Source organism: Mixophyes fleayi, chromosome 2 (genome assembly GCF_038048845.1).
Source record: "Mixophyes fleayi isolate aMixFle1 chromosome 2, aMixFle1.hap1, whole genome shotgun sequence".
Lineage (NCBI taxonomy): Eukaryota > Metazoa > Chordata > Amphibia > Anura > Limnodynastidae > Mixophyes > Mixophyes fleayi.
The window spans coordinates 73,571,378-73,587,272 of record NC_134403.1 but is presented as its reverse complement, the minus strand read 5'-3'; the positions used below and the strand labels follow the sequence as shown (position 1 = coordinate 73,587,272).

Sequence of the window (15,895 nt, the reverse complement as noted above, 5' to 3'; positions counted from 1 at the left end):
GATTTGATGAAATGATTTTGCGAACTATGTAATTGTCAACTGGCATATCATACACCCAATATTTATAATCTCATTCAGCAAACTCAATTTGTCGTTTTTAAACAAGTACATATTACTTATATAACTAGCAAGAATCAGTGCAAACAATGACTGTTGTTTTAAGACATTATTAATTGCTCTAAACATGGATGTTTAGCCAGAATAGCATTGACTTGTACTAAAAGATTTGGCAGCACAATTATTCTCTAAATAAAAGATGACAAAGATTGGCTGAGCAACTCTTATTTTAATTGGTTATCCCCAGTTAAACCCATGAGATCTGTTTCATCCAATCAAAAGTTTAAAGGAAACAAATTGCTATTGGTTGCATATGTCTCTTTGAGGCTACTGAATATGCTAATATCCATCTCAGTTCTCAGTTTGAACTCCGCCTTTGAAATGTAAGTGTCCGCTAGATTATAACACTATCCAATGAACAAAATTGTGAATGCAAATCAATGTCTATTTTTTTTTGTTGTTGGGGGGGGGGATATACAGGGTTTTTAAACTTAAATAAAATATTTTTTTTACCATGGAAATGTAATAAGGTACAGGAAATTAAAAATATGCTTAATTGGTTTTAGTGACTAGTAAAAGTGACGATTTAAATAACAACTTCAATATCACTTTGAAACTAAACATTAGAAATAAATAGCAACTAAGTGCCCCCATATCAATTTGATATAAATGTAGACTTGTTCATTCAAGCACATAGCACCTACCGGGTACACAGCTCTTGCAAATGAGATCTGCAGAGTAATTCAGCATGTTAATCTAACTCTTATAAATTTAAATATTGATTAATTTATTAGCAGCAGTTGGCAAATAAATAGTTCTTTATCTTATGGAACATCCATATTTACCTGGAACTTAAAATGAAATTTCTGACCCTCCCTTACAGCACTTAGAGCCCAAAAGGGGAAAGCGGGCAAACATAGATCTCATTCAACAGGACCACCTGGCCAGCCCCAGCATCAGCCTGAAAACCAATTCCCAGCTTTAGCATGAGGTTGTAATAGAAAGATCATTCATGATTCAGTTACACTTCTGTGACACTAGAGCCATTCTGTGTAATACTGATACAAAGTAAAATCCATGTAGACAGATACAAGTTAAATGATGCTAAAAGAAAAGCTGTATTTCTATTCACACACATACAGAGAAATATATTAGATATGCATACAGAAAGACAGAGATAGATAGATAGAGAGATAGATAGATAGATAGATAGATAGATAGATAGATAGATAGATAGATAGATAGATAGATAGATACAAATTTAGAAGTGAAATTAACATAATAAAAACAATACTTATTTCACTGATGATGTTGCAGCTGCAGGTAGCTGGTAAATTCCTGACATTATTAGATGAATGGAACTATTAGTTGAGTAAATAAGAGAAGAGTGATACAGTGTCTAGCAAGCAAGTCAAAATAATATGTATAAGAAAAGCTGAGAGAAATTCCAAACCACACATACTGTGCCCTGAGCCTTTTAAATGTGTTATACTCCGGGAGCCACCTGAGAACGATCCACAGCCAGAAACTCTCAAGAACCGTAAGAACCTGCGAGACCTCCCCAGACCAGCTCTCACATAACTAAACTTTCTCCTGTACCAGATCTCCCCAGTAAAACTTTACAGCAAACTCAGGAGTCCTTCTTTAGCAAATTGGGATTTTTTTTTTTCTCTCTCCCACTTCATTCTAAATGTTGGTACTTTTTTTTTTTTCCTTGACAGAGGAATGAAAGAGTTTAGGTGATGGGGGAGGCAGGACAGAGAGAAGGGGAGGTTGGGACAGTGAGAGGGGAGGGAGAAAGGGGACAGAGTGTGGCATCATCATGCCTCGCAAAGGGACCCTGCAGAAGAAGGAGGGGTCTGGTGGGATGGGGAGAGGGCAGAGAGGAGTGGAGGGTCTCAGATTTCATCTTTGCTGGGGGCAGGGGAGGACTAAGATGTGGGCATATACGTTGACTTCAAGGCAGTGAGGACTATAACTTCAGTACCTTGGCCCAGAGCAGGTAGTACTAAGTTTCTGCTGGGGCCTGGTACTGGATTCTCCTTCTTTTCCCAAGAAATCGGCTGCATGAAGACAAGATAACTTTTGGGGACAGCCAACCTCCTCTCCTCCCCTCCTCTTTTTCATTTCTTCCCACAAAGATTCTGCATGTCTAACATTTAGACATGTTCAGCTTTGTGGATTCAAGGACACTAGTGCTGTTCGCAGCCACCCAAGTCATATTATTAGCGGTTGTACGATGCCAAGATGAAGATATTCGTAAGTTACAACTTTTTATTTTAATTTATATTTTATACATATACACACATTTCACTTCTGTTGCACTTATTATAGGACTCGGGAGCTGATTTGACATTTAGTGACAGTTTCCATCCACACCCGAACGGGTTAACACAATCAGCCCTTTAAATCAAACCGTCATTCGCTGTACTCCAGTGACAATTAATAATCATTCGTATTAGTTACATAACAAGTGGGAAAATGCGCTCACGAAGTGTAGCAGTGCATTCAAGGTTATTGCATCCTTATTAGTGACAGCATCCAACGTCTTCACTGAACTTGGCAACTTTCAGCGCAGCGGTTACTGGTGCTGTCTGAATCTGCAATTAACTTAGGTTAACTAATGCTCAGTGTTCTAAATAACCAGCATTGGAGCGAAGTGTTTAGAACTTTGTACTATCTACCGTAGCTTGCTTTTTTTTTTTTTTACACATATTTAATGGGTCTAAACCTGTTAGCACTAAACTGGCTCACACTAGATTGATTACACACAAGCTCACCTTAGATATAATTTAAATAATGTTAAGTCGTAGAAGGTTACATTTTCCAGATAGACTAAGAAACCTTATCCACTGAAGCAGCTGAAATAGCAAAAGAAGAGGCATTTATTGACACTGAACTGTTTTAGACGGTGAAATTCCTGTCTCCACAGAGAGCAGCATATTTCATAGTGATTGATAGAGAAGACCTGCAGTAGGTAATATAGAAATAGGCTTTCGTGTCAGCTTGAGACATAACACAGACATTCATGTGGCTGTTGGTGTTAAGAAGGTGTGAGCACACACATAATCTCAGCACTGGTGCTGCATTCTTTGATAAACTGATTTCTCTCTGATTTTAAGGATCACTAAAAGGATCTTTCCCTCCAGAGGCCGTGTGAATGCTGGAAAGCATTCCTGGGACCCACCATTCCTATAGAACCTCAAAATAGCTTCACATTTTTACTAAGCCTTTTATGCTTAACTTTAAAGAGTGAGTCCTGCAAAAAACTATATTTCATAGGTTTAAATATATATTTAATATATATGTCAATGTAGTACTTATTATAAATCATTAAGATACTTCATTAACTTTATTTATTTATAATACCTTTACGCAATTTTATTTTTCTTTTGCAAATTGTATTGTTAAAAAAAACTGGCAAAACAATAATGGAATATATGAGAAAACACCTGGCTAGCACACAGCCTGGGCAATTCTTCTAGATAAATGCTGGAAGGTTTATTTCTTAGCAGACATTTTTTAACTTGCTTGGGCAGGTCCCCAATGGTCCAAAAAAATTCCTTTATGAGCCTTTTAAGTCTTTGTATACTACAGATTGTAAAGCCATTGCAGCGCTAGTATGGAAAAGGCATGCTCTCTTGACGATTTGCCACTTTTTCTGTTGGAATCCTTCTTCCATTCCATAAAGAAAGTTCTTTTTTTTCTGAAATTGACATCTGCAGAAAGAGAAATATGTGTATAAAATCACAGGGAAGCCAACTAGAAATGTTGTCATATAATTGTACTCACTTCTTTGCAGTAAGATGTATGTCGATATTTAGTTATGCAGAGATATGAAACCTGTTAAGGTAATTAGATTCCATGTATTTAAAAATAAATGTATAGACACAGTAGAACAGACTGTATAATTGGTCTAGGGCTCTGCAGGAAATAGACCTTGTAGACATGTGTAGTGCTAATTAACCCTTCAGGTGAACACAGGCCTAAAATGAAGTTGGTGCATTGAAGTAGGTAAAAAATGACATTTAAATCAGTATTTTTTTTTTGCATGCTAATACCTATATTTAAGTTTTGGGCTGGTTTGAAGGGGGCCAAACTGAGAAATCTCTGTACTCATTCTTGTTTAAAGTGGATGAGCTTTTAAGACATGTCAATATGGCTTAAAGCTGTGAGATGTGGCCTTATTTGAAGACTCCAATTGACTATTGTGATTGTTTATTTGCACTAGCAGGATTGGCAGCAATGGTTTCCAGATGGAGTTGAAATGTTGCCCATATTTATTTAAACTGGCCCCTGACAGTGAAATGTGAATTGAAACCTCTGTGTATTTTACAGAAAGGCCCATTCATGAAGGGTCCTCTGGGCTACCCAAGTATAGACATGGGACCCAAAGGGAGCTAGACTGAGAATAATGAGCTGTAGTTCATGATTCACAATGTCCCATAATATCCCCTTTGTCATTTTACAAGTTTATCATTATTTTATTTGTTTATCTTAAGCTATCTCAATTATGGATAATTATTTCAAAACATATTTATTACATTTAGTCAACATAGCCATCACTTATGTACACAAAGATCATATGTTATTAAATAATGCATTGTATTTGCAGATTAAGAGGACAACACATATTTATTAGGGATCTTGAAAGAAGAGCCCCAATGGACATTAATTTCAATCACTTTTCTCAAGCTTCTGAATGACCTTAGACAACCATGCTGTTATTAACAATCCTACATAGTTCATGTTGTAATATTATATTACAACTTCCTATAACTCTAGCCAGCAAATATTACACTAGGGCATTCCCCTCCCTCTTACCCCAAGCAGCCTTTATTATCTGAACTTACATCACCTTCATCTGTCTGGTTCAGCACTGCCCCCATCTGGAGAAGTTTAACATTACACCTATTATTGTACTGTACTGCTGCTACTAATAAATTGTATCTGGAGTTTCAACTACTTTATACTAATATATGAGGAATCATATAAACAAATGTAGATAAAAACAATGTTAATAATTTAGAGAATATTAATATTTTTAAGCAGTTCTTTAAATATGTCATAAAAATATCTGAACACCGCAATATATGACAATTTTATATGACTATTGTATGATATTTTTCCCTTTTATTTTATTTCTGCTTACTCTCTTGCTGCCTCTGCCTACGCTTATAACACCCCCTGCCCCTTGGCACAGTGGATGCAGGGAACTGCGTGCAGGATGGGCAGAAGTATAATGACAAAGATGTGTGGAAACCAGAACCCTGCCAAATCTGTGTCTGTGATACTGGGACTATTCTCTGCGACGAGATAATCTGCGAGGAAACTAAAGACTGCCCTAATGCTGAGATTCCCTTTGGAGAGTGCTGCCCCATCTGCCCAACTGAGCAGTCCTCCACCATCAGTGATCGTAATTTATTTATTTGTGTTTCATAAATAAATTACTTGTGCATACCTATGGATTGATGCCTTTCTATAACAGGCTGGGCAACCATAGGTATCTGCTGCAGTTAAAAAGAGCACCTCCAGTTTATACTTCTGCCTATATAAAGCATAGGTTCCGTAATAAGCTCATTCTGTAACACTCCCTCTCCCCAAATGGAGACGGTATATATGCTATTTTAATAGTACTTCTATGTATGATTAAAGCTTTGATACTGCTCAATTACAGAGATCACAAGGGTAGGAGTGGCGATGTGTCCTTTTCTTGCCTTGTAATGAAACCACAGGTCTACACTCCTGCGGTTTCTTTTGGCAGTCAGATTGGAAGCACACACAAACCACCTGCTATAAATATAATAGACACATTAACATGTTCGTGGCTCAGGCAAAAAAATTAAATAATCAGTTTTTCTAAAAGGCAGAAGATAAGCTATCCATGAGGTTCCCTTTTTAATGGCTTAAACTGCATAGTCAGCACTGTAACTATAAACAGCATTTATATTTGATTACAAGCTCTTGAGGTTAATGAGCTATGTCCTTGTTTCTTTGATGCAGGATGTATGTTTAGCAGTGCTGCGTGCAGTCTTAATTAACATCTATCTTAACCCTTGTTCGTATTTACGTTTCCTGTAACTAATCATTTCCTAGCTACCTCTATTGTAATTTCTCATGTGAAAAATTGCTACATAACATTTTGAAGAGGGCAAGTTGAACTAAACAGCTTCCACTTTTGCCTAATCAAACTCTCTTTTAATTTATTTTTAACCAACTGGCACTGAACTGTGTTTGAGTACCCCGAAAATATCAATCCACCACCATGTAACAATTCCAACTGAAGTCAAAGAACAAGAACATTGTGTCACGTAGAGGTTGTTTTATGTCATGTGATTTAACACTGAACTTCTTCAAGGGAAGAAGGCCGTCAATGTATCCAACCTTTGTCTGTACTCTGGTCTATCTATGTTCAATCAGACCCTGATTTGTTTACTTTAAATGTTTAAAGAACCTAAATATGAATTACTCCTAGCTAACTTTTTCTCTTTTTTTACCTTTTCTCGCATGAACAGGGCAAGGTGGGCTAAAGGTAATCTATTTTCATTACTTCTGTTGAGTGATTATATACATAACTTGCGTGATCAACTATTAGAATTGAATTTGTCACAACAGATCAGAACCATTATGCATCCATTCAGCAATAATTGCAAAGGCTGCCCAAATATCTCAATAGCTGTTTTGGTGCTTTACTACATGTGTACTGTCAATATGAATCTTCATTGGCCTTCATGCCTTGTATTCTAAGTCAGCAGATTTAGAGCTACTCTTCATTAATATAAATGATGCTGATGTGGTTTACTTCTAAAGATTGTAGCATAATACGCCAAGAATAAAATACTAACCTTAACATGCACATTAGAGAAACATGCTAAACACATAACTTTGGGCTTTTGGTAGCCATTTCTACTGATATCTATGAGTGCACATCTCCCATGGCTGCTTAAAAGACCTTGCTAGGTTTTATTGATTGACTCCTGAATTTTACATTATCTTGTCTATCCCTGCCATAACTTATAGTATTATTAGAATCATCTAGAAGCACTAAATTAATTTCTCTTTTTTACCACAATTTCCAGGGACAGAAAGGTGAACCTGGCGATATTAAAGATGTAAGTATCTTTTCCTGAAATTTCACTTTGGATACAACCCAGTTAAGCAAAGCATATATAATAATAATAATAATAATAATAATAATAATAATAATAATAATAATATTTCACAATAAACAATGTTGTATTCTCTCTTTATACAGGTTGTAGGACCAAAAGGACCTCCAGGACCACAGGTATATCATAGATGCATATTTTATATCTCTCATGTTTATATTCCTTGATCAATATGTCATTAATATAAATTATTGTTGTTTATCAGGGACCTTCAGGTGAACAAGGACCAAGAGGCGATCGTGGCGATAAAGGCGAAAAAGTAAGTAAAAAGTATAATACATTAAATAATAAAAATGATATTTACAACTTGGCATACTTATATGCCGCACCTCCTCTATGCCTAGACTACATTTGTATGAGTGGGGAGAAATATGTTCATCTTCGATGCATGAAAAATAATGCAGGTTATATGTTAACAAAGTGCAAAAGTGTAATAACTCAACAAACAATCAGCAATTACCTTTATACGATTTAGTGATTTATCCAATGAAAGAAAATGTCTGATTGAATGTTATAGCTTCTTTCAAATTTAATAAAGTAATAAAATAAATATGTCCATCTTATTTGCCTGAAAACTATTGTATCTGTCTTGTATGAATAATTAGAAATTATGGAGTACATTTATGAAAACTGCCCATCATATAACTGTGTAGAAAAGATGTGTTACCCACAGCAACCAATCAAAATCTGTGTTTATTCTAGTATATTTTAGAACCTTAAATAAAATATAATATTAGCTAGTATCACCGCTTCTTCTATGCAGTTATCTGTAGAAAAGTTTTTCAAACTGTCCCCCACTGTATCTATCTTTTGTGGCTGGGAAATAATGTCTTCCTCTTATATGACTCACATATAAAGTGTCCATATTATATGGCTGTGAAATAATATCTCCATCTTACTTGACTCAAAACTAATGTTGTCAACTTCTATAACTCTGAAATAGTGTTTATATCTTGTATGACTTGGGTATACTTTATCAATCTTATATAAATGGGAGATAATGTCTCCATCTTGGGTGAATAATGTGTCCATCTTGTATAAGTGATAAATAATGTGTCCACCTTCAGTGTCTGAGAACAAAGTCTTCATTTTGTAGGCTGGGATATCATTTCTCAAACTTATATGACTAGGAAATTATGTCTCCATCTTGTATGACTAGGAAATAATGTCTCTGTTTTGTATGAATGGGAAATGTTGTCTCCATCTTGTATGAGTGGGAAATTATGTCTCGATCTTGTGTGACTAGGAAATGATGTCTTTGTCTTGTATGAGTAGGAAATAATGTCTCCCTCTTGTATGGCTAGGAAATAATGTCTCCATCTTGTATGGCTAGGAAATAATTCCTCCATCTTGTATGAGTAGGAAATAATGTCTCCATCTTGTATGGCTAGGAAATAATGTCTCCATCTTGTATGGCTAGGAAATAATGTCTCCATCTTGTGTGACTAGGAAATAATGTCTCCATCTTGTATGGCTAGGAAATAATGTCTCCCTCTTGTATGGCTTGGAAATAATGTCTCCATCTTGTATGGCTAGGAAATAATGTCTCCATGTTGTGTGACTAGGAAATAATGTCTCCATCTTGTATGACTAGAAAATAATGTCTCCATCTTGTATGACTAGAAAATAATGTCTCTATCTTGTATGGCTAGGAATAATGTCTCCATCTTGTCTGGCTAGGAATAATGTCTCCATCTTGTATGGCTAGGAAATAATGTGTCCATCTTGTGTGACTAGGAATAATGTATCCATCTTGTATGGCTAGGAAATAATGTCTCCATCTTGTATGAATGGGAAATAAATAATGTGTCCATCTTGTATGGCTAGGAAATAATGTCTCCATCTTGTGTGACTAGGAAATAATGTCTCCATCTTGTGTGACTAGGAAATAATGTCTCCATCTTGTATGAATGGGAAATAAATAATGTGTCCATCTTGTGCCACTTAGGGTGCTCTCGGACCCCGTGGAAGAGATGGTGAACCCGGTACTCCTGGAAACCCAGGACCCCCTGGCCCACCTGGACCTCCCGGCCTTGGCGGAGTAAGTAGACTTAATTCTGGCACAAAACCTTTGCCACAAATCTGTAGAGTTCACATCATCAGCTCATATCAACCAGGAACATTTTCCCTACATCTCTAAACGAAGCTGACAGTGGTGAAAGACTTCACTGTTACAAATTACCAAATAACAGTCACTCTTTGTAATCACTCAGTTTGTTTGCATTCCTCTGACACAAAATCTTCTCTACCCAGAAAGTTTTTTTCTTATTTTTCTGGACACTGGACAAACAGAGGATTGTCCAACATCACAGCCGTTCCAGGCCTTTATCTCCAGCATGAAAACTCTAATGCAAAACATTTATTAGACACATAATTGACTTTCAATACTTTATACTCCTTTTCAAAGTTTCCTCTTTTATATGGCTTGAACGCCCTTGGCATGTAAGACATCAGTTGCTCAGGTTATCTGCTATTATTTGCAGTCAGTGTGATAATTTTATGACAGTGATATAGGAGATGTAAAAGAGCGATTGTATTATACTAACTTCAGAGTAGATTACATCATTTCCTAACATGACAGCAAATGGGTTTTATTTATCGCAGTGCAGGTGAATCTAAGCTCAGTACAAGTGATTTAATCGATGATTAGTCTAGCTTTGATCATAATGGGAGATCTGATAACCCTGAAAGTGATAGGTGTGGAGTTTAACCCGAATAATAAGAATACAGTCTATCAATTAACTGGGATACAGAATATTACTGACATGTTCATGGCTAATATTCACAAAGCCTAAGAAATATTCATGAAGCGCTAATTACCAGCGAATTAATAGGCTGCATTTTTATGAATATTTGTCCAACCCCAAAATGACTATATCCCGTATGTAGACAATAGGTGTTCTTTTAAGTTTTCTAGAAAACAAGAGAGGAAAACTAGCTCTGATAAAGTCAGTTTTCAATATCTATCATATTCATGATAACTGACACTCTGTACCAGCAACTATAGTATAATCACCTCCATCATATATAGGATAATGGCACTATATTAACTGAAAAACAATATGTAAAAGCTTAGTTAGTCAGGTTTCTATAGTGCACACATGGTGCAAGAGACCTCTTCCTCACCATCATCATCACCATTTATCTACATAGCGCCACCAATTCCGCAGCGCTGTGCAGAGAATATTTGTCATTCAGATCAGTCCCTGCCCCATTTGAGCTTACATTCTAAATTCCCTCACACACACTAGTGTTGATTTTGTCAGCAGCCAATTAACCTATCAGTATGTTTTTGGAGTGTGGGAGGAAACCGGAGCATCCAGAGGAAACCCACACAAATACGGGAAGAACATAAAAACTCCACACAGCTAAGGCCATGGTCAGTGATCAAATTCATGACTGTGAGGCAGAAGTGCTAACCACTGAGCCACTCTGCTGCCTGGTCAAAATTATTTTAGTGCTCATTTTTACAGTTACAATTAATGGTAATATATACAGTATTTAGCAGTTTTCGTCCTCTATGAGATTTAAATATGCAGTATAGCACTTGATTATGACAAAAGTATTACGAATACTATTTAGCCCTATGATATACTGTATTGTTATTACTATAAAGTATTATATGATATAGCTAATACATATATAGGATAATATAAAATGAAATCACAAGATAGGATCTTGAGAGACATGTTGAAGACCCTTTTTTGAATCCCAATAGCAGTTCTGTGTGAGCTTGGAGATCTTCGATCAGTCATTCTTTCACTCTGTGTTGCAGTCACTGCATAAATTGTAAATAATCGTTATTAAAAGAGTCTACATTCCATAATATCCATATGAATACAGACTCTCTACATTGACACATATAATCTATCTACACTAGGGGGTAAATGTATCAATACGCGTGTTCTTCAACACCCGCGTGTTCAGCCTCTTCCGCGATTAAATTTCAAGCGGCGCTGTATTGTAAAGGGAAGTTAACCCTTTACAATGCAGCGCCGCTTGAAATTTAATCGCGGAAGAGGCTGAACACGCGGGTGTTGAAGAACCCGCATATTGATACATTTACCCCTAGATCTTTAACCTGTGTATACCACACATTTTAAACCAGGTAAATGCTATATATGAATATGATTTTATTTTTTTTACTTATTATGCAAGCAAAATAATGTTTTCAGATATGCATCTGAAGACATAGTGAGATGATAAAAAAAAAAATTAATATTGGAAACTTAAAAATAGTAAAAATATAGTAATTAAATTTACAAGATGTGTCAAAACAGGTTAGACATAAACTATAAAATTCAACAATATCATGTTTATTTACTAACAATTGTGCAGTGATCAATAACAATCCAATATTAATTAAGTACAAGTTATCCTAAAGGGCTAATAGACTAAACTTGAATTTAAGTGCTCTAAATTTTCTCTAAAACAGAGCAACCAATCAGACACTTGAAAAAACAGATTAGCTTGTCTAAAGCTAGGTATACACTACAGAAAACTTCTCTTGATGTAATATCTTTAGCGATTTTGCCAACGACTGAAAGTCCCGATCATCATGTCGATTCATGTGTACACACTTACAGGACTTTAGACGATTTGCCTTCAGATCTGTGCTCTTCATCTGTCATAACCATCTGCTAAAAAGATCACGACTTTGTAAACTGTTTAGAATTCTATCTGCCTACACTGCTGGTCGTGAGTTCATACACACTTCAGAATTTGCCCGACATTGTTGCATCATTTATAGAGATTTTTAGTCTGATTATAAAATCAAATGAAAGGAAACAATGTGCTTTGGTACGATAAAACATGATCATGGGAGTGCACACACTAATGGAATATCGGACCTAACAGTTGTTTATCGTGTGACTGGCTTGGTAATTGGGGGAAAAACCTGTAGTGTGTACCGAGCTTTACTTGATAAAACAGATTAGCTTGTCTGACTTCATAAAACAGATTAGCTAACTTCGTAAAATGTAAGTTTTTATCTGAATAGATAAAAGTGAATTGATGTTTAGTTGCTGTAGTTCAATGCAAATGTTGCACCTAAATGGAATATTAATAAACCAAACCCAAGAAAAACAATAAAACAATAAAATTAAAAGGTCTGATTGATCAATCGATTGATCCATTTTGGATTTTTGCACTTTTGCACCTTTTTTTTAAATTAAAAAGTATGTCTAAATTTAAACTAAAATAGTTTTGTAAAAATGTTTCCAGGAAAATTAGAATTATTTCCATATATTAATTGCTGGCATAATTGAAACTGAGATTTTATTAGATTCTGCCCAGTTACTGGAATTAATATCTGTTTTTCACATGTCATTTACAGATATACCTTTAACTTAAATAAATAACTGAAGGGAACATTTGCATCTAATCTGTATAAGATGCCTTAACTTTCAGAGAAAAAAAACATTTAAAGGAACACTAACTTAAAAACATGTTGGGGCTGAATTGTGCCCAGCACAAGAGAATGGATATGGTAGATATAGTTTAATGCTATTCCTTTGCGCAGGCAATGTACAAACATGGAGAGTTGTGTCTGCCACCTCTCTCCCTGCTTTCTGCCATATGTTTGGGCTTTTCTGGACCTAATCACACACCTAGTGATATTAAACTCCTCCCCTATTCATATCCCTTGCCATTAGGCCACACCCTCAAGCTATTGTTTTGTGAGAAGACTATCACACTGCAATTAGATTGAAAAGGGGGAGTGGCTTCAGATGGGATATGGGATAGTGTACACACAACTTTAATTTATAAGGATATTATAAGTCACTGAGGAGGTCTGTTACCATATAAAACATGACGCTGCAGGACAAGTGTTTTTTACAGGTCACAGATTTCTGAGGTGACTTTTAATATCCATAATAATTAACTGTATTTGGTGCATAATACATACTATAAAAGTTTTCCTAAGGAAGATTAAAGTTATTACATCAGACGCTTCAATTATAAATTATGACATCAGAACTCACAATTTATTCAGATAATATTTACAGAGGTTTATATTGGTGTATTTATTAGAGTCACATGTGTATTACAAAAGGTTTGATGAGATCTGCAAGCTGACTTACTACAGCCATCATAGAAACTATGTAAAGTCCTATAACTACTATATGTTTACAGTAATTCCTTAATATTTACAGGAGACAAGCTCAAAGTAGAAATAACAATACAAGGTTAGCGTATATTTGCCTACGCTCCTGGAATGTTTGGTAGACTCATGAATTTCAGGTAGTTTTCCCAGACTCCCAGGAGACCAGGGCACCCTCCCACATCCTGCCCACTTCCTGGTGAAGTAGTTGGGATAGGGCATTGATGACGTGATTCTAGGCAAAATATGGTATTTTATCACGCCCCAATTGGTTACAATCCCTAAGAATATATAAATAAACACTAGTGCTATTAAATAACTAATATATTGTAAGAATGTATTCAGTTTACTGCTGTCATTGTTTTGTATAAATTGATCATCAATATAATGTATATCCCAAATCAGAACTGTACAATCCTTGGCATTCCAGAATACAATTCATACAATGCAATGCCTGAGCATCATGGGAAATATAGTTAGGCAACAAGTTAGAGAAGTCAAATTTGCACATATCTATCTTTTAGATTAATCTGTCATCAAATTCAGGTGCACACTGTTATTTGATGGTCTCCATAAGTAAAATATAGTGAATGGCATGGAATGGAAGCCATCAAGTGCAAAAAAGTATGTATACATTGTTTTGCAGTGCAGAAAAGCTCCGTTTACAGCAATGTGCTTTTATCACAAATGATTACAATTGAAAATGTGTTATCTATCTGTTAGTAATATGATACGTCTGAAAGAGACATTGTTCAACCACTAGGGGGAGCTGTGTTTATTTGGAGGCTATGGCCAATACTTAATTTCATTGGACACCAGCCATTAATGATACGACTTAGACAATGTTACACTGCACACTGAATATACTTTTTTTTTAATATATATTTGATTTTACAATTTTTTTAATGGAAGTTAGACAGAAAATAAATGTTATACATTATTATCATTCAAAACATGAGTTGTACAATAAACATAGTTGATGCCAATTTTCTGACAAGTAAGAAATATACTTTAGTATAAGGATAGACAACCTTCAGTGTTCTAGTAATTGTGGGACAACAGCTACCGTTATGTTCAACCAGTCACATTTTGAGAGATGAAGTAAAGGTGCAACTGAGATAGAACAATGTTACAACATAGGAAGTGTGGAGGCTCCTGACCTATGAGAGAGAAAAGGTTCTCAGGGAAGAATTAAATCAAAATAAAATCTGAAGGGCTAAATAATTTAATTTCAATTGACAAAGCAATCAAAAGTGACACTGATAAATGGCCAGTAGCACATTGCATTAATATTGGTATATACACCATAAATAATCCTAGTTTGGTTTTAATTATTTTGTGTGTCTAAATTGTGAAACAATTCTGTGATAGTTCAATATATTTGTAAACTCTAATCAGAGTTTTTGCTTCCACAGAACTTTGCTGCTCAGATGACTGGAGGCTTTGATGAGAAAGCTGGAGGTGCACAAATGGGCGTTATGCAAGGACCAATGGTAAGAATGACTCTTTATCTCATGTAAATGCAAATTATGATGGCGCCACCTAGAGGACAGGATAAGCAACACATCACACAGTAACATAGTGCCCCAACAAACGAGTAAGCAAGGCTGTAGCAGACTATAATATTTATTCAACTACTGAAGTTATACATAACAAGATATTTTCTGTTCCTTACCATGCTGTGCAGGAAAAAAAACCAAACCTGTAAACATAATACAGGATTTGTTTATAGAGTTTAGTGGATCTTGGACTGGAAGTCTTAAACATGCAGACATCAGCTACTGCATTGTAGAATCCCTAATGTGTTCCTCCAGGAAATGTCTGCGCTCCGGCATTTCTTGGCAAGTAGTAAATGAAATCTAAGGCTGGTAAACATGGCAGTCTTCCAAGCTCAAAGCTGCTCTAAATAAACATAAATGTGTTACTTAGTTCAAACAAAAAGCCTACAGTTACACAGCAACCCTGCCATACAGAAAGCCATTCATTCCATTTCCAATAATGTTTTACTATCTACTTTGTATTTTAATCATGTTTTATTTATGTTATAGGGCCCTATGGGACCTAGAGGACCCCCTGGACCATCAGGCTCCCCTGTGAGTGTTTACTTTACATGACTGATCGTCAGGATGGCAAGTGGTACATAGGTTGATTTTCTTTTTGTTAACTGTAATTGGTTTTAATTTTAGGGACCTCAAGGTTTCCAAGGAAATCCCGGTGAGCCCGGAGAATCTGGTGCTGGTGTAAGTAATCAATTTTAATATATTGGTATCAGCTACTTTTCACGCTAGAACATCATTATTTTATTGAGGCACCTTACACTGACATGAACTTTTATTTCTTCATTAAATAACTAGCAAGCAAAACAAGTGACCTGTGTCTAGGTGTAGAGATATCACTTGTGATATTGTAGGGTTAAGTCTGTGCTCTGTAGTTTAAGTTGCACAAGCCAACTGGTGCATTCACAGAGTACCGTGGGAGTTATCTTGTCTGAGTCTGTGATTTTAGTTTATCTAGATTTTCATGGTACATTTAAATCAACCCTTATGTTGTCAGCACTGTATGGTTT

General features: G+C 35.7%; 1 protein-coding gene across 3 annotated transcripts in view; it reads left to right on the top strand.

Moving 5' to 3' along the window:
* Window positions 1–1,958: 1,958 nt before the first annotated feature.
* Window positions 1,959–15,895, top strand: part of COL2A1 (collagen type II alpha 1 chain) — a 55,264-nt gene continuing 41,327 nt past the window's right edge. Inside the window, exons 1-10 of one of the 3 annotated variants that reach the window (XM_075199271.1) lie at window positions 1,959–2,316; window positions 5,261–5,470; window positions 6,573–6,589; window positions 7,137–7,169; window positions 7,313–7,345; window positions 7,432–7,485; window positions 9,175–9,267; window positions 14,745–14,822; window positions 15,378–15,422; window positions 15,516–15,569. In XM_075199271.1, coding sequence (XP_075055372.1) covers window positions 2,223–2,316; window positions 5,261–5,470; window positions 6,573–6,589; window positions 7,137–7,169; window positions 7,313–7,345; window positions 7,432–7,485; window positions 9,175–9,267; window positions 14,745–14,822; window positions 15,378–15,422; window positions 15,516–15,569 — 711 coding nt within the window. In that variant the 5' untranslated portion in view covers window positions 1,959–2,222. Of the gene's footprint in view, window positions 2,317–5,260; window positions 5,474–6,572; window positions 6,590–7,136; window positions 7,170–7,312; window positions 7,346–7,431; window positions 7,486–9,174; window positions 9,268–14,744; window positions 14,823–15,377; window positions 15,423–15,515; window positions 15,570–15,895 lie in introns of all 3 variants that reach the window. The other 2 variants (XM_075199270.1, XM_075199272.1) reach the window with 2 other exon arrangements.